The sequence below is a fragment of the Truncatella angustata genome (genome assembly GCF_020726525.1).
Source record: "Truncatella angustata strain MPI-SDFR-AT-0073 chromosome Unknown BKA67scaffold_1, whole genome shotgun sequence".
NCBI classification, from domain to species: domain Eukaryota; kingdom Fungi; phylum Ascomycota; class Sordariomycetes; order Amphisphaeriales; family Sporocadaceae; genus Truncatella; species Truncatella angustata.
Genome location: NW_025763381.1, coordinates 1,271,161 through 1,294,894, shown reverse-complemented (window position 1 = coordinate 1,294,894; position 23,734 = coordinate 1,271,161). Strand labels below are relative to the sequence as shown.

At 50.0% G+C, this 23,734-nt stretch overlaps 8 protein-coding genes across 8 annotated transcripts; 5 read left to right on the top strand and 3 right to left on the bottom strand.

The window, feature by feature from the left end:
- Positions 1-1,094: 1,094 nt before the first annotated feature.
- BKA67DRAFT_589398 (FAD dependent oxidoreductase) lies at positions 1,095-2,516 on the top strand (the record flags this gene model as incomplete). Its single annotated transcript, XM_046104453.1, has 3 exons — positions 1,095-1,902; positions 1,953-2,193; positions 2,246-2,516. The coding sequence occupies 3 exons, from the start codon at positions 1,095-1,097 to the stop codon at positions 2,514-2,516; spliced, it is 1,320 nt and encodes a 439-aa protein (XP_045963411.1).
- A 1,788-nt stretch (positions 2,517-4,304) lies between these two features.
- On the top strand, positions 4,305-5,600 carry BKA67DRAFT_511227 (naphthalene 1,2-dioxygenase subunit alpha; the record flags this gene model as incomplete). The annotated part of the gene is made up of 2 exons (XM_046097387.1): positions 4,305-5,131; positions 5,183-5,600. The coding sequence occupies 2 exons, from the start codon at positions 4,305-4,307 to the stop codon at positions 5,598-5,600; spliced, it is 1,245 nt and encodes a 414-aa protein (XP_045963410.1).
- A 1,164-nt stretch (positions 5,601-6,764) lies between these two features.
- Positions 6,765-10,092, top strand: BKA67DRAFT_544012 (uncharacterized protein). The gene is made up of 6 exons (XM_046101234.1): positions 6,765-7,296; positions 7,352-7,463; positions 7,516-7,571; positions 7,625-8,067; positions 8,121-9,034; positions 9,082-10,092. The coding sequence occupies exons 1-6, from the start codon at positions 7,226-7,228 to the stop codon at positions 9,610-9,612; spliced, it is 2,127 nt and encodes a 708-aa protein (XP_045963409.1). The 5' UTR covers positions 6,765-7,225; the 3' UTR covers positions 9,613-10,092.
- A 975-nt stretch (positions 10,093-11,067) lies between these two features.
- BKA67DRAFT_640565 (Dimethylglycine oxidase) lies at positions 11,068-13,719 on the top strand (the record flags this gene model as incomplete). Its single annotated transcript, XM_046105761.1, has 1 exon — positions 11,068-13,719. The coding sequence occupies exon 1, from the start codon at positions 11,137-11,139 to the stop codon at positions 13,717-13,719; it is 2,583 nt and encodes an 860-aa protein (XP_045963408.1). The 5' UTR covers positions 11,068-11,136.
- Positions 13,486-15,413, bottom strand: BKA67DRAFT_685833 (Glyoxalase/Bleomycin resistance protein/Dihydroxybiphenyl dioxygenase). The gene is made up of 4 exons (XM_046109013.1): positions 14,742-15,413; positions 14,195-14,667; positions 14,024-14,133; positions 13,486-13,967 (listed from the first exon to the last, which is right to left on the bottom strand). Exons 1-4 carry the CDS (start codon positions 15,165-15,167, stop codon positions 13,924-13,926), a joined length of 1,053 nt encoding a protein of 350 aa, XP_045963407.1. The 5' UTR covers positions 15,168-15,413; the 3' UTR covers positions 13,486-13,923.
- Positions 15,414-16,896: 1,483 nt separating this feature from the next.
- BKA67DRAFT_509671 (magnesium-dependent phosphatase-1) lies at positions 16,897-17,592 on the top strand (the record flags this gene model as incomplete). The annotated part of the gene is made up of 1 exon (XM_046097261.1): positions 16,897-17,592. The coding sequence occupies one exon, from the start codon at positions 16,897-16,899 to the stop codon at positions 17,590-17,592; it is 696 nt and encodes a 231-aa protein (XP_045963406.1).
- A 112-nt stretch (positions 17,593-17,704) lies between these two features.
- Positions 17,705-19,873, bottom strand: BKA67DRAFT_9487 (CRAL-TRIO domain-containing protein). Its single transcript, XM_046109558.1, has 4 exons — positions 19,302-19,873; positions 19,065-19,206; positions 18,609-18,978; positions 17,705-18,555 (listed from the first exon to the last, which is right to left on the bottom strand). The coding sequence occupies exons 1-4, from the start codon at positions 19,493-19,495 to the stop codon at positions 18,053-18,055; spliced, it is 1,209 nt and encodes a 402-aa protein (XP_045963405.1). The 5' UTR covers positions 19,496-19,873; the 3' UTR covers positions 17,705-18,052.
- Positions 19,874-20,282: 409 nt separating this feature from the next.
- Positions 20,283-20,855, bottom strand: BKA67DRAFT_652515 (uncharacterized protein; the record flags this gene model as incomplete). The annotated part of the gene is made up of 2 exons (XM_046106180.1): positions 20,283-20,715; positions 20,797-20,855. The coding sequence occupies 2 exons, from the start codon at positions 20,853-20,855 to the stop codon at positions 20,283-20,285; spliced, it is 492 nt and encodes a 163-aa protein (XP_045963404.1).
- Between the last annotated feature and the right edge of the window lie 2,879 nt (positions 20,856-23,734).

The window sequence follows — 23,734 nt, the reverse complement described above, 5'->3', positions numbered from 1 at the left end:
TTGGAAGCATCGTCAGGGGATAACATACCCTGCCAGCCCACGCTATTGGTTGCTTTACATATTGCGAGAAGCAACTTTAAGCTGAAGCCCATATTCCCCGTTGATAACAAGCAGACCGCCGTGTTGCCAGAAAGCGGTGAACGACGAGAGCTACGACTTGGAGAGCAAGTTGCGAAAGGCCAGCATATATGTCAAGTTGTGGGAACTTTTCGCCTCGTATATTTCAAATTCGTAATGCCGAGTGCATAATTTTCTTGAAAGGCGTAAGGATTTATTATAGTATATGGTATTCGTCCGGTGCACCGCGATGTATACGGACGACCCGAGCGCACTACGGCAGACCCGCTGTGTCAACGAGTGTTTGGATATGTTGAGAGTCTTGGGTTGCAATGCATTCGAGTCTGTTTGGCCCTATCGCTTATACCCATGGAGAATTCTCTAAAAGCAGTTACCAATTGAAAATCTACAATTTCAAACTAATTGGTCATATTAATCGGCAACAGCACAAAAGGTATAGGAAGCTCGCTGGATCGTGCAGAGCAACTGCTAGAGCTAGTGCTAGAAGGTATAGATAGTGCTTGGGTCTGGGGGGCGAACTGGGGGTGTTAGTGGACTCGCTGGCAAGATCTGTGGATCATGGTGCTGTTTATTTCCCCGCATCAACCCCGATTTCCGGAACATCGCACCAACCACATGGAACAAAGTTATCTAGTAGTCCACAGTAGATGGACGTTGAGCACTAGAATAAACAAATTAGAAACAGACCGTACAATGTTTACGATTCGCCTTGCCAAGCTGAAAGGCACCCTTAAAGTCAACGTGATCACATGAGCGGCTATGCGGAGAAAACGCCGACGCCCTCCGAAGGTGTTGCTTTGATGAACTCGTACCATGTCGGAACAACCGAGAATAAACCACTTGAGGTATGATCTATCTAAAAAGCTCACCGACGACATAAACTCTACCCTTTGTTGTTAATATTCAAAGAGCAAGAGGCAAGCCCAATCAACACCCACCACCTCGGTTGTATATCAAACGGTTTTGGTACAGCAGAGCGATCTTGGGAGAACCTGCCCAGCATTCTTGGACACATCATGGCTTCCAGCAAGCTGTCTTACCTCATCGTCGGAGCAGGCGTGTTTGGTGTTTCTACTGCCTATCATCTTATCAAAAAGTACCCAAAAGCATCTGTAACTATAGTCGATCGGGATGCCTATGATGCAGACAGCCGCGTGGCCGCCTCTTGGGACTGGAACAAGGTGGTGCGCGCCGACTACGACGACATTATATACTGCCAACTCGCACTAGAGGCACAAGACATTTTCAAGTCCGATCCACTTTGGAAGCCATATTTCCACGAGACTGGAATTTACTGGATCTGCCGGAGCGATTACGCTCAGGATGTAGTCAATAACTACAAGCGTCTCGGACGGAAAGCTGATCTTGCCGCCGTGCCCATTGAGGAGGCCCGCAAGCTGTATGGCGGACTTTTCGAGGACGCCGATTATACTGGCGTCAAGGAGGTGCTTGTCAACAAGAGCAGTGGATGGGCTGCCGCCGGTGATGCTTTGCGGGCAGTCACTCGCAAATGCCTAGATCTGGGTGTCAAATATCACGTCGGCGAGGTTGCAGCACTCTCGATCAACAAAGACGGCCAGTGTTACGGAATCAAAACAACGAAGGGAGAGGTCTTGACAGCCACTCATACTATCCTATGTACGGGAGCATACACACCTAAGTTGCTGGAGTATGCCGCTGCGAGCAGCGGTGTTGCGGACCTTCGGGCAGGGTCGAGAATTGTAGCCGGTGGCATCACTACAGGGATGACCAAGCTGGACGAGAAATCATATAAGAGGTTTGCAGACATGCCTGTTGGTGTGCAGGGGTATACAGCTGAACAGGGTAAGTGACACTAATTATCGCTCTCGCGTTGCCAGCTAACCATTGAGCAGGCCCATTCATCGGCAGTCTTCCGCCAACTCCAGATAAGGAGCTCAAATGGTGGGGACAAACGATTTTCAAGAACACCAGAGAAATATTACCCGGTCGTTTCCTCTCAGCTCCGCCTGCGGAGTCTGATTACGCTCAATGGAATGTTTCTGGAAGACTGAAGGAGGATATCGATCATGCCAATCAGGTGTTTTATGGGAAGAACGGTGCGACCTGGAAGATGGAGAAGCACCGCATTTGCTGGTAAGTCTGTGTCACTCAAGAACAATACAACTGCTCGCTAACGCCCGGAAAGGGATGCCTTCACAACAAGTAACGACTTCATCATATCACCACACGCGGGTGCAAAAGGTTTATACGTCGCTACTTGCGGCTCTTTTCACGGCTACAAGTTCTTCCCTGTACTGGGCAAGTATGTGGTACAGATGCTGGAGGGTGAGCTGTCTTCTGAATTAGTAGAAAAGTGGGCCTGGGATCGTGAAAGGCCAGACCCTTCACTAAACCCTGACTGGCCAAGATCAGAAATGAAGGATCTCGTGGACTCTGCGAAGACGTCGCGCTTGTAGATAGATACTCGCCAACATCTGATCACCGCGGGGCTCTGTAGCCTATACTTTTTCGGTACACTCTAATGATTGGGACATTGTCGATCCATAGTAGCGTGGTAGCTAGAGTCCGTCACAGCGTATTCGTTCCATTCAATGCATTATGATATACAAAAAATCTGTTCAGAAGAGTATCATTGTTTGATAGGAAATGGTATGTTCTACAATGGTAGGTAAGATGAGTCCAATATCACATTCATACTCGTGCGAATATTAACCCCTCCCCATTAACCAAGTAAAAGGCCATTATGTTAAAACATATGAGAACATATCGTGGATGACTCGTGAGGTTTACATTAATTGCAGACTCTGCGACTACCACTGAAAGCGCATCTAAAGCCATTCAGTTCGGACATCGACGTTGACTTAGGTAAGTCCACATGATAGAGTTCAACGATTTGAAGAACAAAGGTCCAGTGGATTACGTGTGCGGGAAAAGAGGGACCGAGAAGCTTATTGTGCACCGTATCACTAACGGAAGGGCTATTCCTGGGTAGAGTGATCGTTGGTTTTCACATACACCATCGAAGATCGGTTGAAGTAATGAGATAAGCAGTGCACAGAGGATTTACACGTTTGCATTGTGCTTTCAAAGTCATCTGTACACAAAAACTGCCTAGCGTATGCTCTATTATGCATTCAAGTTGTCTTCGATAATGTTCGACCAGCCACTTTACTTCAAGCTTCTTACCATTCGTCAATGTAATAGCAGGGGGGGTGTGGCCTGGGTGTCGACCGTGCGCGAACTATAAGTTACCCCCAGAGACCTTGTCGCTCATGGCAATCCAACGGCCATTAGCTCAGCTCGGCGGGAAGCCTTATTGGCTTTCGTAAGATGGGATTGTTACACTGCTTCTATGTTGTGCGATGTATCCGTGCCGGAGTTGCTGAGCCGTCAAGACCGTGACATTGAATGCAGAAATATTTTGGAAGCGCCGTGAAGATAAGGCAAAAGTCACAAATAAGGATTGGTGAGATCGAATCCTCGATCATGTGCGTTGAGCCACGGAAGATTGTCTCCATCCTATCATATGTATAACCGACCAAGTTGTACTAAAATCGTATTCCGAACAGAACCAAGAAATCTATATCGTAATTTGGTGCCACCATGCAGCATCTGTTGTCGTTTGAATGTGACGCATGTGTAACCCATCCTAGGTAGTAGTTTGTTCTCATCACGTAAAACTCCCCGATCATGGGGACCATAACCTCAACCGAGAGCTAGGCTGGCAGCAATTGCCACCCAGCTCCTTCTCTTTCAAGCCATTCAGTAGATCGTGTCAACTTCTTGACCACGTTTCCCTATCTTCTGACGTATGTTAGTTCCAATTCGTGGAGTGAAAGATGCATATGAGACGCTAGATCTAATGCCGATCACGTGAGCGTATCATTCGAACGTTATTGGCGGCTCTTGAAGAATAACATCCCGGTCATGTGACCGGTTGCAGCAACACCGTGCGGAATAATTGGATGGGTTATCAGATATCCGTGTCTATTCTGATTTGCTAAGTGAAGTTGGTGGGCAGGATCAGCCTGGAGCATGTTTGATAGTTAAGATAGTATATCATCTGGACAAAGATGAAGTAATGAGCACCACCTTCAAAGCACCAGGTAGTCAGTCGCAAAACAAATACCACATTGACCTTGCATCTATCTTTTTTACGACAGAGTTCTCTTACTATGTTCGACATCAGTGTTTATTATTTACCCAAACTTTTGTTTATCGGCTTATCGGCTTCTGTTTTGACAATGGTGTTATCATATATGTCAAGCTTCTTGGGCTTTGGCTCCGCATCCACGACTGAGGAAAAGAAGGCAGCTGTTAGAGCTCTTCCAGCCTCCTGGTACATCTCTCAGGAAATGTACGAGCTCGAGAGACGAGCGATATTCTCCAAAAAGTGGCTTCTTACCACTCATAAGTCGAGACTTCCCAACAATGGAGACTGGCTACGATATGATGTTGCTGGCTTCCAATTCGTTATTGCCAAAGACCGTACCGGGGCTATCAATGCATTCCACAACATCTGCAGGCACCGTGCCTTTCCAGTTGTGACTGAAGAGAAGGGAAACAACAGCATTCTGGCTTGCAAATATCACAACTGGTCTTATGGCCTCAATGGCAAGCTCGCCAAGGCACCTTCTTACCAAGACCTTCCAGGATTTGACAAGTCCAAAAATGGACTATTCCCGATTCATGTTCACATCGACACAAACGGATTCATCTTCGTCAACCTTGAAGCCGCCGACAAGCCGACTATTGCCTGGAGTGACGATTACAAAGAGATCGACCGACAGGACAGATTCAAGGCCTACAAATTTGAGGACTACACATTCGACCATACCTGGGAGATGGAGGGAGAGTACAACTGGAAGATCTTGGCAGATAACTACAACGAATGTTACCACTGCCCAACGACGCACCCAGACATTCCCACAATTGCAGATCTCAGCGCATATGGAGTCGTGACCGAGAACGGTTACATTCAGCATCTCGGTAGACCCACTCAAGAGCAGATCGCCAAAGGTTTCAACGTAGCCGCCACATATTATTTCCCCAACTCATCGATGAATGTTTCGTAAGTTTTATACCCCCCCTAAACAAGCGGCGATGACTAACAGAATTCCAGGCCGCACTTTTTCTTCATTCAGAGATTTGTGCCCAAAGGTCCCCACAACTCGGTAATGAGCTACGAAGTCTACAGAAACAAGAACTCCAGCGACGAAGACTTCCAAGTGATCAGCGACATATACAAGCGAATCATGTCTGAGGACAAATATCTCTGCGCCAGCGCACAAAAGAACGTCAACGCTGGTGTTTTTGTCAACGGAGAATTACATCCTACGATGGAGCAGGGCCCCTTGTTCTTCCAGAGTTCAGTGCGCGATATTGTGACAGCCCATCACAAGCTGGAACGGAAGGCTGGGCGCGAGATTTGGCCGGCTCGACAAAACTCGACAAACAATACTCAGGTCAGCGAGAAGGACCTCGGGTTCTGCTCAACCCTAGATTGTTCTGCCTTAAAGAACGAAGGTCTTGCTTGGTAGTTTGTCGCTACATCATGATTTGCATTCCGTAGCCTTGTTTTTGTTCTTTTATTACTGCATAAGAGATTGACGACCTTGGGGATATTAGCGTTGAGATTGGTGTTATTATTAGTAGCAATTTTACTTCATGACATCCTGACTATCACGTCTATGATCTCGGTGTCTTTATTTTTCTGAACTTTCCACTACGATATTGCTGCGCCACATTATTACAGGCACGCGGGTCTGATGAGTAGACTTGGGCTTACATAATTACGCGTTTGGACATCTCACTATATGACTGCGCCATGGACGCTAGAGACTTCAATTCAAGAATATGGTAGTGATAGTATCGAAACTCAGCACTTTTCGATATGACCAGGATCATGTCAAGTCTACCAAGTAAGAATGGAGCAGTTACTATGCCTAAGGCAGTTGCACTAGTCTGGATATCTGGCCAATCAAATACTCGGAACTTCCATGCAATCGCTCAATATGTTCAATAGCCAACGGTCAAAGGCACGCCGGGGGTTATGATTGAAAATGACGATTCCTTGAATGGCTCTTAATGCTACTCTCCAAAACGCAGGTAATACAGCTTTAATATCGAATACGATATAAAAAGTATACCATTCGATAGAGAGGTTCTTAAGTGATCATCTCACAGGCTGGAATTATTTGGTTCAACCTTTTGAAGATGAAAGAACTCGGAGCATACACGACCCCAACTTGGTCACTTGCCAGCTACCTGGCCCGTGCGTCGGTTTCCTAGTATGATCCGCTTGGCACGGTAGTGGCCCCCTGTTGCCCCAAAAGATCCTTGTGCAGCAATTAGTGTTCAGCTGAGGACGCTGAATTTACAACAACACTCTTTGGAGCTGGGGAGGTGAACAGAGGAAAACAGCGCAGGAGGTGCTAAAGTGGAAGTACATAGTCTGCATTATGACACGCTGCATGTTTAGATATTTTGTCAATGGTCTGTGTTCTCTGAAATAGTAATGCACGTTATCTGTTTGCATGATTGATCTACCCTGACAGTCAATCTTAGCGGCTGGAGATAATATTTCCAATGCTTCTGTACATGACTCGGAATAATGCGTCAGCTAAGTTAGGACTAGCCATGACTTTCTCCAACTCCAGCTGCGATTTTTCTAGTTTGTTAGTAACAGTGTCGTGACTTTCTGAAGACACTGTGGGCACATGTGGAATGGTTCACCTGATACGGATCCGTACATACTGTACCCCATGACATGACAGGGTCTAGAACTGGGGAGGCCCGGCGCCCTGACAAGTTATCACCAATTACTACACATTTATTTGAAAACTTCGTGAGAACCCGGCAATGCCGTCATGTGTCAATTTGCTACTGGCAAACAGCCAAGGTAAATCAACATGCCGGTACCATCAATATCAGTGGCCCACACTGGTTGGACCTTGATTTGACGTTGCATAGATACCTTATCACCGAGGCCGGCGGGTAGCGAGCGCCCCGCTTGACTATCTCCTCAAGTACGTGTTAAGCTGTCGGGTACACAGGTAATCATGATATAGTGCAAGCTAGGTTACTGTATTATAATCTAGCACCATTGCAATTCTGCCCGCTTTCTTCCTTCCCCACCCTTGTTTGGAAGACGCTCCCAGGCTTCATGACGCCCCCGGCCGATAGCACCAGTTCTCGTGGCAGGCGAAGATCACACAATGCCTGCCTTCCTTGCAGGTTTGTCCCTTTCGCCCTTTCGCTTGCGTATTACCAAAACTGACCGTGACCGCAGAAGAAAGAAGACTCGCTGTCCCGGCGAGAAGCCAGCTTGCTCGAGTTGTGCACGCCTCAAACAGCCATGTGGCTATGCACCCATGAGAAGGCCTTCACGTGGCGGTCCTTCGGTATATACCGCGACACACTTTCCATTGGCCGTCGTCCCTTGACATTTGATAGGAAGAGAGGCTTGCGACTCTTGAAGAGAAACTGAATCTCATTTTGAATGGAAACCTGTACAGTTGACTGGAAAATGGTCAATGAGGCTCAGACTGGCTGACAAGACAAGGTCGAATTACACAACGTCCTCACGTCGAGAGCAGCCGCCTAAAGAGAGTGCTGATGAGTCGGAGAGGTCGTATTCCCCAAGTCCAGTGTCCGAGCGAAACAGCCCTACCAGCCATCACTCGACGGTGCGTTCTGATACACCAAGTTCAAAGTTGCGGCCAGACCCATCCGATATTGCCCGCGGCATTCAAGTCTATTTCAAGCACTGCCATAGGCAGCCAATATGGTGCTTTGAGCGCGAAGAAGTCCGCGATTTTGGGTCACTACCTGATGAACTAGCCTACAGTATACTTGCTTTGACTTCGCGCTTCTCTCAAAGGCGCGACCAGCTACAGCCATTTAGCAATGCTGCTAGACACCTAATTATGCTACGTATCGCAAATGGCACGGTAGCTATTACGACGATCGAAAGCTTGTGCCTGCTTTCCTACTCCTCATTCATAGGTATGACTGGCTCTACTACCTACAGAGTACTGCAGCTAGCTGACACTCGGAAGATGGCAACACTCATCTCGGCCAGTTTCATCTTGGCCTTGCTGTCCAGCTTTGTCGATCTGCTATGTTGGATCTAGAAACAGGCTACAATTTCCAGGACCCGACCAAGGAACGGAAGAAACGGCTTTTTTGGAGTCTTCAATTGCTTGAGCAATTCTACAGCCGGCAGACGGGTCTTTCAACCGCGCCAGCCGAAATCAATCGCCTGTTCCATTCTTCATCTGGCGGACCCCAAGGACTCTACTCAGAATTAGGCCCAAATACGCCACCTCTGCCTAAGGATAATCTTGGCTATTCAACACCAAATGAGCCCGGTATATGGAATACTGGGCTACATCTAGGTTGGGTCTGGAGTCGCGTAAGGAAGTACGTATCTGATTGCGCTCAGAACATTCTCAAAGAACCGTGGCGGCACGACTCGACATATGCCCTGGTTCTTTCTGATTTCTTGGAGACGGAAAACAGAATTCCGATGTGTCATCGCTATGACTCAGTCAAGTTCTATGATCGCAAAATAGAACAACTGAAAACCAACCATGACTACTGGGCGCCATGGTTGAAGGAGCAGTTCACGTATCACGCTATCCCCACCGTCCTCAACCACCCATTCTTGTACATCGTCGGAGCGCAGCACAATCCGAACCTAGCAATTCCGAACACTTTCTGGAAGAGGTCGTCTGAGCTCGCGCTACTACATGCCACCTGGATTGTCCGCATCATAGATATGGTTGTGGACAAGCAAGTACCACTTACCGATCCATTTTTTGGGCACATAGCCGCAATCGCAGCCACTGTGCATCTCTACTACTGCTGCGCTGCATCTGCGAAACTCAAACTCAAGTCCAATACGGACTTTGCGAAGTGCAGGAAGTTTTTGCAAAGCTTTATGCCTTTCTCGTCCGCCTGTGCAACCTTGGTACGTCTCGCTCAGATGATAGGAAGCATGAGCTAACAGTCCGTCAGGACCACAACTTGGACAAAATGACACGGATCGCCGCTGGACCCGATAGCATGGACGTCGAAGACTGGATGCCATCCAAAATGTACCTGAGTGTGCCTCTAATGTGGGATATTTTACAGTTCAACTGTATGGAAGAATCACAGATACCCACTGCGGACTTACTAGACCCCTCGCTTGCTCCCAGAATCCCTCGGGAAGATCTAAGTGAAAACTCGATGCTTGAGATTATTGTCGCAACCTCGCCAGAAATCAACCTGGACACTACAGATGGCGGTCAGGATGCGCCCTCGTTGTCACGCAGGGCCCCCGCTTCTTCCACGCCGGAATCCGCACGAAACATAGTTTTCAACGAAGCCTCATTCGAGCAGGCAGACAATCTTACTTTCAACACTACTCCCTGGCTGTACGCGGATCCGTCTGAGTTTGTTAGTCTGGGAGATTTGGGCTGGCAGGACCCGCAAACTGCTCTTCACGATACACGGGGCGCGCCCTGGTGGGAAGGCCAGACCTTCAACAACGCAATGTTTGGTTAGCAGTAGCATTTGGAGGTTTCATGGGCATCACAGACCTTACAATGTGCGGAGCCTGTATATTACCTGTCAAAGATCTGCTGAGTCCGAGCAATCTAGTTCATATTAATGGTGCACACTCCTATGCAGCTGCCGCGCAAATCTGTAACTGATTGCCATAAGAGACAGTATTCTAAATTTGACTCGAGCTAGGTTTTCCCTTCGACCGTTGCAATAGATTCCCCAGATGTCTCTCGTACGATGCGCCTATTTCTTTATGATTTGTTTTACGACAAGTTCTATAATAGACTAGAAGCCATACAATAGAGAGGTCAAGCCGTGATTCGATGAGCTTAGAAACTTGGGCTTGTCTATTCGATCGAGTTAGAGTCCACAAAGACCGGGTTCGCCCTGTTATGCAGGTGCGGGCACTATTTGGCCAACATGGGCTACAGTGCAAGTTTCACAATCGGTAGTCGGTCCGTTACTGAGGTGAATCCAGGCTTACTAACAGCACCCGATTGCTGATCAAGGCTGCCCCGTAGATAAGGAGCGATTATGTTCACGGTTGCGTCAGGATCGGCCATCTGGTCGCATCATGGGGTTGGGCAGCTATCAATTGTTTGCATTCTTCGCTCATTGGCCTCGTGGACCTAAATGCGGCGGAGGCACCTTGCACCAAGAGAGAGTATTCCGAATCACTGCTGTGCAGTTGTCATAACCTTACGGGTGTGAAGAGGGGTCCCACGGGCTGGGAACCTGGGGTAACCAAATTTAGGGCGGTTATCCATGCCGAATACGGAGTTTACAACCTGGATCGGTTTTCCGGCTCTGTTGACCGATGCCAATCGGACTGACCCCTGTCCCTACCGCTGGGACCCTTATCTCCCTCCCACACCACCATCCAAACAATCCTTTGTATGGCCTGTTCTCGGCTATCTCGAGGTTGTCTTGGCATCAGTGAACTCGTGATGTGTTCGTGCCAAAGCCTCACGTTGCATGATGGTGTATAGAGCGTCGCATTTTCAACGCTGCTTGTTGCCTCGGGTCCATCGTTTTTGGGCTACAACTACGATAACTTGAACGTAAATATGCCGAAGTCTAACATGCGCGGGTTGAGTTTAGTGCTTGACTGTCCTCCTAAACTCAACAAGGGCAAAACATTATCCTCTTGTGGTGCGTCATGACGCTCTGGCGACTTCGGTATCTGTTACGGATAGTCGCAGACTATTGCCTTATCTTTCACTGATGTCTTTGTGGAGATGAGTATACGAGTGATCTGCTCGATTCACATCTCGCAGCACGGTACATCGGTTTCTGACGCCGATCACGTGATGCTGGATGTAATGGTGGGATACAACCTATAGTCTGTCAGTCGCTTGTGCCCGATTGGGCATAGACTGCTGTGTATGGTATAAGCTATCTGAGGGGTGAGCTTGCTATACTTGTAGAGCTCTGTTCAACATAAAAATGCCAGCCTGTTGGCGTGAGCTTTCGTCCTTTCACGTTGACCGATCACATTAAATACATCACAAGGCCATATCGATCATGGCTACCGCATCCCGTGTTGTCATTATCGGTGCTGGCATCGTCGGCACCAACATTGCCGATGAGCTGGTCTCACGCGGCTGGACCGACATCACAGTCGTCGAGCAGGGTCCCCTAGACATGCCCGGAGGATCTACATCACATGCCCCCGGCTTGGTCTTCCAGACGAACACATCAAAGACCATGACTCTTTTTGCACGCTACACAGTAGAGAAATTCTTATCCCTGCAGAAGGACGGACAGAGTTGTTTCAACCAGGTGGGCGGCCTGGAAATAGCCACCACCCCCGAGAGGCTCGAGGAGCTCAAGCGCAAGCATGGCTACGCTCAGTCTTGGGGGATCGACGCGAGACTGGTCCAGCCTGACGAGTGCCACAAACTCTACCCATCCATGAACAACAGCATGGTGCTCGGCGGCCTTCACATCCCTACCGATGGCTTGGCGCTGGCCGCCCGGGCCGTGCAACTTCTCATCGAGCGGACAAGAGAGGCCGGAGTCCGCTATCTCGACAAGACCGCAGTTACCGGCATCGAGAAGGCTGATGGCCGGGTTACTGGAGTCATAACAGGCGACACCACTATTCCCGCCGACATTGTTATTTCTTGTGCTGGCTTTTGGGGAGTTGAGGTTGGAGCGATGGCTGGTGTGTCTGTTCCCCTGCTCCCAATGGCACACCAATACGTCAAGACTACAGCTGTGCCGCATCATACCAGCGAGGAGGCTTTGACGAATGGAGACACTTTAACGAATGGAGACACCCTGACGAACGGAGATGGTCTACTGAACGGAACAAATGGGCATAAATCCAATGGATTCACCGGGTCAAACTCAGCGACACTACCAATCTTACGCTACCAAGATCAAGATCTCTACTACCGTGAGCACGGCGACCAGTACGGCATTGGTTACTACGGTCACCGTCCAATGCCTGTTGTTGCCGCTTCATTGGGCCAAACTCCCGAGCATGTCGACGAGCACGACATGCCATCTCGTCTCGAGTTCACTCGTGAGGACTTCGAGCCAGCGTGGAAGTTGTCACAAGAGCTCCTGCCTGCCCTGCAGAAATGTGAGATCGCCGACGGATTCAACGGCATCTTCTCATTCACCTCCGATGGCGGACCACTCGTTGGATTGGCACCCAACCTAGATGGTTTCTACGTAGCAGAGGCGGTGTGGGTAACGCACTCGGCCGGCGTAGCTCGCGCCTTGGCCGAGGTTCTCACCAACGGCAGATCAGACATCTGCATGGCCGAGTGCGAGCTGTCACGTTTCGAACAAGTCCAGCTCGCCCCTGCCTTTGTTAGCGAGACTTCGCAGCAGAACTTTGTGGAGATCTACGATATTCTCCATCCTCTACAGCCACGCGACTCGCCTCGTAACCTGCGCGTGTCCCCATTCTACATTCGCCACCGTGAACTAGGCGCCTTCTTCCTTGAGGGCGGAGGCTGGGAGCGTCCACACTACTTTGAAGAGAATGCCAAGCTGATCAAAGATTTGCCATCGGAGTGGCAACCTGTGGAGCGTGATGCCTGGTCGTCCAGATACTACTCGCCAATCGCCGCGGCGGAGGCCTGGAAGACGCGCACGGCGGTGGCCATGTACGACATGACCCCTCTTCGCCGGCTCGAGATCTCCGGGCCCGGAGCAGTGGACCTTCTAAAGCGCCTGACGACTGGCAATGTTTCTAGGAAGCCAGGCGCTGTCACTTATACACTCCTGCTCGATGACCAAGGAGGCGTCCGCAGCGACATCACTGTGGCTAGACTGGAACAAGAGTTGTACCAGGTGGGTGTGAACGGCCCTGTGGATACTGCCTATTTCACTCGGGAAGCCCGCCTACAAAGCAAGAGCTCCCCCGAGCGACATGTGCAGGTGCGCGACATCACGGGTGCCACATGTTGTGTAGGACTGTGGGGTCCCCGCGCCCGGGATGTCATGAAAGAGGTCACCGCGGATGACTTTTCCAACAAAGGACTCACATACTTCCGCGTGAAGAAGGCAGCCATCGCAGGTGTCCCGGTGACGGTCATGCGGTTGTCGTACGTGGGCGAGCTCGGCTGGGAGATATACGCCAGCGCTGAGAACGGCCTGCGTCTCTGGGACGCGCTCTGGAAAGCCGGCCAGCCGCACGGCGTGATCGCCGCCGGCCGCAGCGCCTTCAACGCGTTGCGGCTGGAGAAGGGCTTCCGATCCTGGGGCGCCGACATGAGCACCGAGCACGACCCGTTCGAGGCCGGCCTCGACTTCGCCGTCAAGATGGACAAGGAGTCATTTGTCGGCAAGGCCGCCCTGGAGGGGCGCTCCAAAGATACGGTGACTCGGAAGATCCGCTGCCTTACCGTGGACGATGGACGTTCGATGGTACTCGGCAAGGAGCCGGTATTCGTCAATGGTAGCCCGCAGGGCTATGTCACGAGTGCGGCGTTTGGCTACACGGTCGGCAAGCCCATAGCATACGCATACCTACCTAGCGCGGTGCAAGAGGGCGATTCGGTGGAGCTAGAGTATTTTGGACGGCGGATCAAGGCCACCGTAACCCCTGAGCCACTGTACGATCCGTCGATGAGCCGGTTACGGGGATGAGTGAATGTGTGACGCTGAGGGCTAGCGCGATGTAGGACGGTTTATCATGATAGTACGAATTAATTAATGCTCAAAGTCTACGGCCTGTCTTGTTCGAAAGATGCTGTCGTGACACTTGCATCATGTAGCGACCAGTTTGTGTTTTTGGCTTCTTTCATCAAAATACGACGCTTATGTCCGAACCCTCTATGCCAGGGACGCGACCTACTCGGTCCCGCCTGCCAAGAAATGACTTGGTACATCCGGTCCTACGTAGGTGTCAGTAAGCGTTTCTTAGTTGGTAGAACAAACACGACCAACGTACCCCAGACATGAAGACCATCAGGAGACGCCTTTGATCGTTTTGTGGGTTCTGTATCATCCATCAAGTCGCCGTCGACGTAGTGCTCCATGATGAAGCCCGCCGTATCAAACCTTTCCTCACAAATCAGCACTTCGATCGTTTGGTATATGCGCTCATCATGCAGTGACCCACCAGTAATCGAATATCTGACTACCCAACACGTGTCTTCCGACACCCCAGCAATTTCTGTAGCCTTTCTCTCGCAGCCAGTCGTGTCCGAGAACCTGGGTGTTGAAGTCGTGCGTTTCGTATGATGTGTGATGGACCTTGAATTTGGGACCTTGATAAAAGAAGAAGCAGTGGTGATCGACTTGCTCCTTGCCGCGGTCTAGGCGGAAGAAAGACGTGACATCGGCGCCGTCTTCGTCGTGGACGATCTGGATACCATGTAAGCAATGCGCCAGCTTGAAAGACAAAGAAACAGGGAGGATTGTGTGCAAGGAAATACTCGCATCGCTTGGGCGGAAGTTGAAACGTGTTGTGTAGAATTCGAAAGATTTAGCAAAATCAGTTGTACAGTGACCCCAGTGGCCGAGCTTATGCACAGGAGCTGGCCGCCTCCTGAAGCGTTGCGTTTTATTGACTGCTCTGTTCTTCTCGGTCGGCTACAAACCACACACAATCAGTCATTTGCTTTCTGAAGCCTACAATCATTGTTGGAGGTTATATATCTACTCACATAGTTGACAGCCTCGTGGGGCAGTGGAATATCAAGCATCTCCACAGTCTCCTGTCCGTACACCAGGTGGAAGGGAGACTCGTCTACCGGATCGAGGAACGTGACACATCTACCCTTTCCAGGCGCATCGGCCAGCTCATATATCTTACTCGCCTTGGGCAAAGTCTCTGCTGCGTGCTGGAGATCTTCCTCGGATTCGACCACATACCCGACGCCGCCAAATTCGTCCTTGTTGGCCCTCACGGCGCAGATGACCCATGGTTCCGTGCCGTAGCCGCGCAAGTACACCTTGTCGTCGCCGACTCTTTTCTCTTCTGTAAACCCGAAGTCCTTTAGAAATTGCACTGCTTTCTCGAGATTTGTGTAATTATAGTACGTGTGCGCTATGCGCTTGAGGATGATCTTCCGGGGTACTAAGACGGTCATCTTGTGGGGCACTCCGGAGGTCGAACTTATACCGCCGTATTTCCTCACGACTCGATGAAATAGCACGGGTTCAGGCAGAGCGAGGTTGATTCACGTATTGAGAGGGTCAAGAAGTTGGGTATGTGAAGACAAGTAGGAAGTCTGGAAAATGCGCAAGCTCGGAATGCAATCTAACCGGCGGGTCATGAACCCAGACCGATGGAGGAGTCCGAATGCAAGCCTCTCGGAGTGAAACAGCCGGGAGCTAGTCTACTGCCTTCCATAAATACGGGATGTGATTTTGTGGCCCTTGAGGCTGAGGTGCAACGTAGTCACCTGCAAGGAATTATAGTAATCCACCATGCCCGTACGCTAAATATCGGCACGCAAATGTACCAGCTCGAAACGTATGCAAATATGTGCTATCGCCGCAGTCCACTCTGCCCATCTTATTCGGGCGTTTACGATAGAAATGAGCATCTTTTGAATATGTATGTCACCTCAATTGTACCCATTCAACATCTACCTAGACTAAGGCGGTCCACGGTAGGTAGTAGCTGTAGAGACACAACGTGAAAGTTGTTCCCGCAGGCATACCTACCACCCACAAACAAAAACCTGCTCGATTCATTGTCATTGACAAGAAAATACGGTATGGGTGGCATATTGGTTATTGGATCTAGATGAATCAGTTCACCGTTCAGTCAGCCAAAATGGGGATTCTTGATCAAAGTTTTTAGCAGAGAGACTTAGATAAGCGCGGTGATTGCTTGTTTTTCTACAGTAGCTAAAGTCAGCTCCCTGTCATTTTTCCGTTTCTTCCGTGTTACGATTCAATCTCAACCGTTTGAATCGGGTGTTAGACTCGACAATTGTGATAGCTTAAATCTTTGTATACGTATCTTGTCACAAAATAGAGCATAGTCCAGATCACTGGGAATCGTGGTAACCCTAGTCCGGCGGTCGCCAGTGTCCATAGGTGGCTCTTCAGCCACGTTCATTTGTCGATCGGATATCAACTAAGTCGGTATGCAGGTGCTCTCACGAGATGCTCATGTGTGACACATCTCAATGTTATCTGATAGAGTGCTTATAAAGCCTGGTATCAAATGTATATCGACGTCTAGGATATATAGAGTCTTGTAAGACAACCGCAACGCTAAAACCGTAGCCAACATACTCATTCTCGCTCTCACTCTCAACCCTTGAACGTCATTTCTCCCTCGAACCCTGAATTTTTTTTTATAAACTCTGACATGTCAATACAGCATGCTGTGTGCACTTGCGCCAGCTCTAAGCTTGAGGGCGGCGCTTCGGGCACGACTGTTAATACAGGGATCTTGTGTACTAAGAGGGTGCAATAACTTTTAAACCTTACTAACCTAACCTTTCTGTCATCTAGTCCCGAGACTATTATACCAGTACGGTGGAGCTTTTGCCACATCGGCGACTTGGGCGAATGTCCTAGACTAAGCGGAATGCAAGCGACGCAGCGCCTATCAATTCCGGCCAATGACGCCACCGAGGGGCAGTCCCAATGGTTCGCCCCTCCAAACTTTCTTCTATGCAGGGTCAAAGCCTATCGCGAGCATCTCTACACCACATAACATAGACCAACAGTCGATTACCAAGTATCTCGCAGCGCGCCCTCCTCCTGATCTTTCGTCTTGCCCTTTCGACTCTCGTCAGTCTCCCCCTCTTCCTCCTACACCTCCTACTCCTCCCGAGAAGGGGCCCTCCCGTCTCCATGATGCCCAAGAAGCTCTCCAAGACGGGAACCTCGACCTCGCTGTCGAGCATCGTGACAACGTCCTCCCTGGCGTCGGCGCTGCCCCCGGTGCTGACGGACGGGCAGCCGCTGCCGCGGCTCGTGGTGTTCGACCTGGACTACACGCTGTGGCCGTTCTGGGTGGACACTCACGTGCACGCGCCGTTGAAGGCGAACGCGGCGCGCGACGCGTGCACGGACAAGGTGGGGGAGACGTTCGCATTCTACAGCGACGTGCCGTCGGTGCTGCACGGCCTGGCCGCCGCCGGGGTCAGGCTCGGCGTCGCCTCCCGGACCCACGCCCCCGACCTCGGCCGGGAGATGCTCAAGCTGCTGCACGTGCCCGCGCCTTCGGCGCTGTTCCCCGGCGCGGACGAGGGCGCGCTGAGGGAGCTCGCCGGCGGCCGGAAGGGAAAGGGCGACAAGGCGCGCAAGGCCTTTGAGTTCTTCGACGGCGGGCTCGAGATCTATCCCAGTAGCAAGATTCGGCACTTCGAGGCGCTCGGCAAGAGGACGGGCATCCCGTATACGGACATGTTGTTCTTTGACGACGAGAGCAGGAACCGGGATACGGAGACCTTGGGTGTTACGATGTGGCTTGTGCGAGATGGTGTCACATGGGGAGAAATCGAGAAAGGAATCCAGGAGTGGAGGAGAAGGAGAGCCAGGGACGGCTAGGTATAGAAAATAGAACGATTGTGTAGATAACCTATGATGCTAAGCTCCATGCGTGAGCACTACATGGAGCAAAGAGTTATTGAAACGGACCAGGTAGACTATAGATGGGTCGCGAGGCGTTCTTGGTGTTGGGGATTGCAACCTTAATGAGCGGTCTTTAAAACTGTGGCATGTATTAGACATTTATGTTTGCATACATAATTATATACCCAATGCTGTTTGTATTCCTAAACCTCTTTCTAAGCATTCAAATTCCCTAACAGGATATGCTTCTCTATATGTTGATCCCTTGGCATACCCCCCTATCTGTTAGCACCGTCGTGTGCACCCAGTAAGATTCTCCTTGCAATTCTCTTAAGGGAGGACGTGAGTCACTTTTCATGCCATATTCCTCGATGAAAGCCTCTTGGAAGCAATCACACCATCATTCAAAGCTAGAAGGCACATTTCGTCGTTGTTCTCAATCCGCAATTGGGTCGACTTGGGGAATGTCGGAATTGGTTGCCGCTGGAGCAACCAGAGGCTTTTCCGTTTCGGGGTCAACAGGCGCAGTCTTGACAGCAGCACCGTTGGCCGAGGATGGGAATGCCTTGGGGACCGTGGCAAAGACTTCTTTCCGTAACTTCTGTTCCTCGCTTCCCACAGCAACAAGCTCCATAGTCTTTCCATCTGCTGCTGGTCTCATATACATGGGACCGGCGGGGAACTTGGTATGGCCATTCTGGAAGGTTAGGATTCTCTCAATCTCAGGGTCATCCCATCTTGGTTCATCAAAGAAGTCCCATTCCAGTTCACCACCATAGGCTTTGGGGATGTTCTTGATGTCAATGAAGCTGCTCAAGACGGGTAGAACCTCTGCGTGGCCTAAGATGAATATCTTGGAGACGGTCACAGGGTCGAACCACCGTTTGATCCAGCCCCATACCGTGTTGAAGAAGGGTGGGGCACCGATGATGAAGATACCTATGCCTGTTAGTGCCTGTCTCTTAGTACGTCGTGTAGGATGGCGAGCATACGGTCAAGAGTCTCGGGGTAATGGGACGTGGCCAATTGACTGGCCGCTTGCATGTGATTCTTCAGATTCCAGAACATCTTCAAGGTGACGTGTGAGATGTCCACGATGTTGGTGCTCAATGTAATAGGAGTCTCCGCATTGTCCCGGTCGGTGCACTCGGTGGATAATGGTTGTATGAAGCGGGTGAGGTTCTCGTACAACGCAAACAAGCGGAGCAGCTTGCCCGGCGTCTTACCGTCCGTCTTGGCTTGGCTGAATGTTGTGTCCGCCGACTTCTCGTACTTGGATATGACAGATGAATCAAGGTGTCGCACTTGGTATACGTAGATCGGAATACCTCTGCGGTCTCGTCGTCCCACGAACCTAGGGTACTGTATGCATATAATTCATGAGCGCGAGTTCAGTGTTGATGCTGGTTGGTTGCGAGGCAAGGGTTGGATGGGATTGGAAGCCGTACCAGTTTTTTAGACGTCTCGTAGGCTTCAATGTCCATGGTATCGTAGAGGACCCCTATGTCATTGGCCTTGCGGAACTTCTCGGTGTCACTGAATTGCCCATATGCATCTTGCACGACCCATTTCCGCGCTCGGAGGTAGCGGCTGTGACACGAGGATCGCGGTCAGTATGACAGTTTGAAAGTACCGCCGCAGACAGAATACGTGGACATGGACATGGACATGGATATGCGACGCACATAAGAGTAGGGTCATCGTGAGACGGCGGCGGGCCAGGTGTCCAGAGGTTCTTCTCCTCGAGCAGGACCTTGAACTCGCTCAACGCCTTCTCTTCACTGGCGGTCAAGTGGCCAAGGTGACCCTGGGGGTAGCCGTGCTCGACCCCGCCAGCCGATGGCACCCTATGGATTGAGCTCGTCGATTTCTTCGTCATTGCCGTCCGCGTGGAACGGGTAGGGCCAGTGAGTGCGTTAGGTATCAGGTTTAGAGGTTTAGGGGCCCGTAGAGGATAAAGACTGCTTTGCTTACGATTAGGAGTGAGCTGCAAGGTACGAAAGTTACAATGTTCAATAAATTGCTGGAGGCTGACATGCGCCTGCGCCTGCGCCTGCGCCGCGCATGGAGCCTTTCTTTGATCACTAAGCTGGAACGAGGGAGAAAAAATTGCCTAGACCCTAGGCCTATTGTACTGATCATCATGTCGCTAATTTGGTCTTGGTATGATCCTCCGGCGGGTCGGCCGCCTCAACCGAGCAGTTTAGCACAGCAAGCCTATGACGCGCGAGAATCTGCTTGAGTACAGTAGGTTAGGTTAGAGATGCAGCTTGCGCTAGGTTGGACCGAGCCTAACGTAAAGCATTGCCGCATCTCAGATCCATCAACTTAGCCCTGTCAGGCCGTCGCGCCAGTAACCTTGACTTTAACCTTCTTCCGCTCTAACAGTAACACGACATTGCAGCTCAGTGCAGCCAACCATGTGTAGTTACATGACACAAGCTGACACGACACTCGATATGGAAGTTGAGAGCTTCATTCATTCCTTATGATTGAATCTGAACATAGGCCGAAGCTCAAGATGATTCTTTCGGTGTCTTTTGTTGCAACATAACCCCTGATCTTCATCCGGAGCATGACGGCTGTATACGGCCTGTTCGTCATACGTGTAAAGTGAGGTGTAGAACTCTGCGGAATGATGACATTCTCGTCTTCATCGTCCCGTTCTAGCCATGGCAACCTCCAACGTCCTCCCCTTCCACTAAGTCCAGGTCTTCGTAACCTGCGACAGGTGGCCACTGAGCTTGTACAGCCAGCCACTCCCACCGCAACGCCTTCAAGAACGTCGCCCAGCTCACCTCATCGCCGGTATCGTCCGACGCAGTCGTCCAGATTTTGTCGTACGCATTCATAAAGCTCAGCGGTTTCTCGAGCTCGTCAATCAGAGGTGACGAATGGTGCGCTTTGAGATTGCTGAGAAACTCGTGATGCGTGTTGGCGGCAACGTGAACCTCGGTTTTATCAAAACTAAAAATCCGGCTATCGAGAGCAAAACCACGCCTTCCTTCCCAAGTATGACGGTGGTCTCTGAAATCGATCCCCTCTGTTTTTAGAGAGTACTTCGGGTTGAAAAGAGGCCTGACACTACGTAATGAGATCCTGTATGCAGTGGCAGAGTGACATTATCAGCGCAACTGGCAAGCCTCGAGATCCCACCAATATTCATGAACGTTCCGTTACTTGAAATCGATAGAACGCTCAGAACTAGATTGTCTCTCGTAGAATCGAATCAGCTCCATTGTATTTTGCCCAATCCAGTAAGGTTATTCGAGTCATAATCGTCCTCATTGTCGCTATCAGGAGCACCGACAACTGGTCTGCTGTTTTCTAGCCAGTACCCAAGAAGATGGGCCGTCATCCTCGCCATCCGGTTTGGTTTGTTTAAGATGTACGCAGTTGCTTGGAAGTGCTAGGTCCCGGACAATTTGACGTAGTTCTGGAGGAAGCTTCAGAACTTGCCGTAATCGAATAGTGCATGATATCAGTTGACGCAAAAGCTGAACTTCCGTCCGCAGGGCTTTTGCGTTTCGCTGTGCGTTATCCCTTGTTTCTTGAAGCTGAGCCATGAAGATTACTTTCATGGCCTCAAGCTGGGTTTCATGTTTGGCTCAGTCGTGGTTCAGTTGCTGGCGTAGCGCAAGCTGGGCTTTTCTCAGGGAGCTAATTTCGGAAGTGAGCGCTGCAATGTCTTGCTGTGTCTCCACCGAAGTTGAGAGAATCTGGGAGGTTTGTATTTTGAACTTGTTGTTGTTTAAAGAAAAGTTTGGTTTCCAGCAAGCCCTTCAACTTTCTGCAGGATGTGTTGCTGATTTTGCTCTAGGATAACCTGAAAATGGTCGATGAGCGAGGATTCTGGCGTTCCCGCGTCTGGAGGTGCGACCCAGGACAGCCGTGCCGCGACCACATTTTGGAGCACAGCGCATGGGCAGCAGCTGTAACGGTGCTTGCTGCCTTCTCATGTGATGATTGTGTTGATTCGCTCCCATGATCTATTCTCAGTATTCGCTACACAAAACTTAAGTGGGTAAGAACAGTCAAAGGGGATGCCGTGAGCACACCTAAAAGCAAAACCTCTGCATTCTCTCAAGGTCATCCTGCGAGGACTATACCTGGTGTATACAAAGCCATTGATCCTTGCAACGCAGAAACACAATATTCCAGGTGACAATGAAGCAGATGAGCCATTGCAACTCACGGCTATTCGAACAACGGCAGGTAATTTGAGACGATAGCGTAGAGAATACCATAGATGTTCTTCCACATCCTCACCAAAGGAGCTCTACCACCCGACCTCAAAACATGCTGGTTGATGAACATCGCTGCCACGATTACCCGCCATGCACATCAAATAGCACAAAAGGTGGACCACAGGGCCTTGCCTCGTCATGTGCTCTCGCTATGACGCTCAGCTCGCATTCCTGAGAAACTAGGAATTGTTCTGTCTTAAGAGCGAACTCGTGTGCCATCTGCTAAGTATCTCTTCTTGGTATAACGTCACATGTATTCCTATCGTCGTCCCTAAGATTGTTTGCGAACGACTTGCAACGTTATGATCGTATCCACAAGGTATTGAAATGATGGCCATGTATGTGGTTTACCGTACGCGTCTCTTACGCTCGATTATAGTCAGTATACATATACTTTTAAGGATTTGCCAGATTTTCACTCTCGGATGACGGTATCTGCTTCGAACATGTGTTCGTTCTGGATTGATAGCAACTACTGTACCATAGACAGCCAATGTATCCAGGTATATAGCGTGCATCCGGGCCTTCTATAGCGGGGCCCCTAATCTCACAGTTTCAGGCAGTGTTTGTGCACTTCCAGTGCCAACTGACCTAAAGGCGGGGCGGGCTCGTGAAACAATGTTGCAAATCGGGGCAAGAAAGAAAAAAGAAAGAGCACGATGGTAGTGTTTGTTGGGATTCCATACACGTCTATTTACAGTGCATAGTCTGCTTCCTTTGAGCCGCAGCTCTGTAAAATCTAGAGGTTTGAGCATTGCTCTATGGCTAGCTTCCTCTCTAGCGACGGGCAGAAATAGTACCACGTACAGTAAGTTAGTTAAGCTACGTGTTGGTCGATCGGACGGGCTTCTTTTCGGTTGTCTCAGCTCCCCATGTTTCAGTGAGCGTGCCGGTCCATGCATATGAACCGCATCTTTTGAGCCATTTCAGGTTTAACACATCTCACTATAAACTTGCGTTCCTACATCAGCATTGCTACTATCTTTAAACAGGTCGGGCTAAGATTCCGTGTTCTTGTGCTTTGCAACTTCCAACGCGTAGCTACACTTCTGGAGATGTTGTCTAGCACCAGTATGACACCGTACGTTTATGAGAGGACTAACATTAGAGAAGTTATTATTCAGACCAACGAAGCAGTCGTTGGCGTTGCCATAAATGTTCGGACTACAAGCAATCATGGACTACTTAAATTTGCATTGCAACGGTATTGGACTCCTGGTAACACTTACAAGCTCGAATAATACATGTCATATCGTATAGCTTAGATGATAATCATACTGGCTACGATTTGTCATACTGGGTACTTTTACAGTGGTCCAGTAGGTACATAACCAACCGTCACACCCACTTATCGGCGCAGGTACCCGAACACTTTCTGAAAGAGGTCCCAACTCAAGTGCAAACTGACTTATTGTTAGCTTCTCCAGGGCCCTCCACCAACTCACACTATTGACTTTAACCAGCGCCCATGTTTCTTCCAACGTGAAGCCTTGTTGGACGCACGGAGACCAGCGCAGTCTCTGCGATGCATTGTATCTATGACTGCACACAAAGAGCGAGACCTATTCGTTCCCATAGCTCGTGACCAACGTGCTAATATGCATGGTTATTGGAGACCTGGGTGTGTTGCCAAGCACCAGCCTAGGACGGGCATAAGCTCGGAACCGAGTATTAAAATGATCGCTGACACTACTATGGGCAAACAAAGTGTGTTATCCAATAGATCGCGAAGCGCGAGTCACCCCGGACGTTGCAAGGTTCTGCCACGGTATTGACGGCCGGACTTGGGGTATTATGCTTGAAACCGGACCACAGGTTGTGGGGCGACGGAGAGCTGGAATACGGACAACAAGCAAATGTGGTACGAAGCC

Coding starts and splice junctions, on each gene's coding strand:
- BKA67DRAFT_544012 (XM_046101234.1), top strand. CDS start 7,226: ATGACGCCCCCGGCCGATAGCACCAGTTCTCGTGGCAGGCGAAGATCA. Junction 7,572..7,624: donor CTCATTTTGAATGGAAACCT/GTACAGTTGACT, acceptor TGACAAGACAAG/GTCGAATTACACAACGTCCT. Junction 8,068..8,120: donor TTCCTACTCCTCATTCATAG/GTATGACTGGCT, acceptor GACACTCGGAAG/ATGGCAACACTCATCTCGGC.
- BKA67DRAFT_685833 (XM_046109013.1), bottom strand. CDS start 15,167: ATGACCGTCTTAGTACCCCGGAAGATCATCCTCAAGCGCATAGCGCAC. Junction 14,134..14,194: donor AGTCAGATATTCGATTACTG/GTGGGTCACTGC, acceptor TTGTGAGGAAAG/GTTTGATACGGCGGGCTTCA. Junction 13,968..14,023: donor TGATGGTCTTCATGTCTGGG/GTACGTTGGTCG, acceptor ACACCTACGTAG/GACCGGATGTACCAAGTCAT.
- BKA67DRAFT_9487 (XM_046109558.1), bottom strand. CDS start 19,495: ATGACGAAGAAATCGACGAGCTCAATCCATAGGGTGCCATCGGCTGGC. Junction 18,979..19,064: donor ACGAGACGTCTAAAAAACTG/GTACGGCTTCCA, acceptor ATATGCATACAG/TACCCTAGGTTCGTGGGACG. Junction 18,556..18,608: donor TTACCCCGAGACTCTTGACC/GTATGCTCGCCA, acceptor TAACAGGCATAG/GTATCTTCATCATCGGTGCC.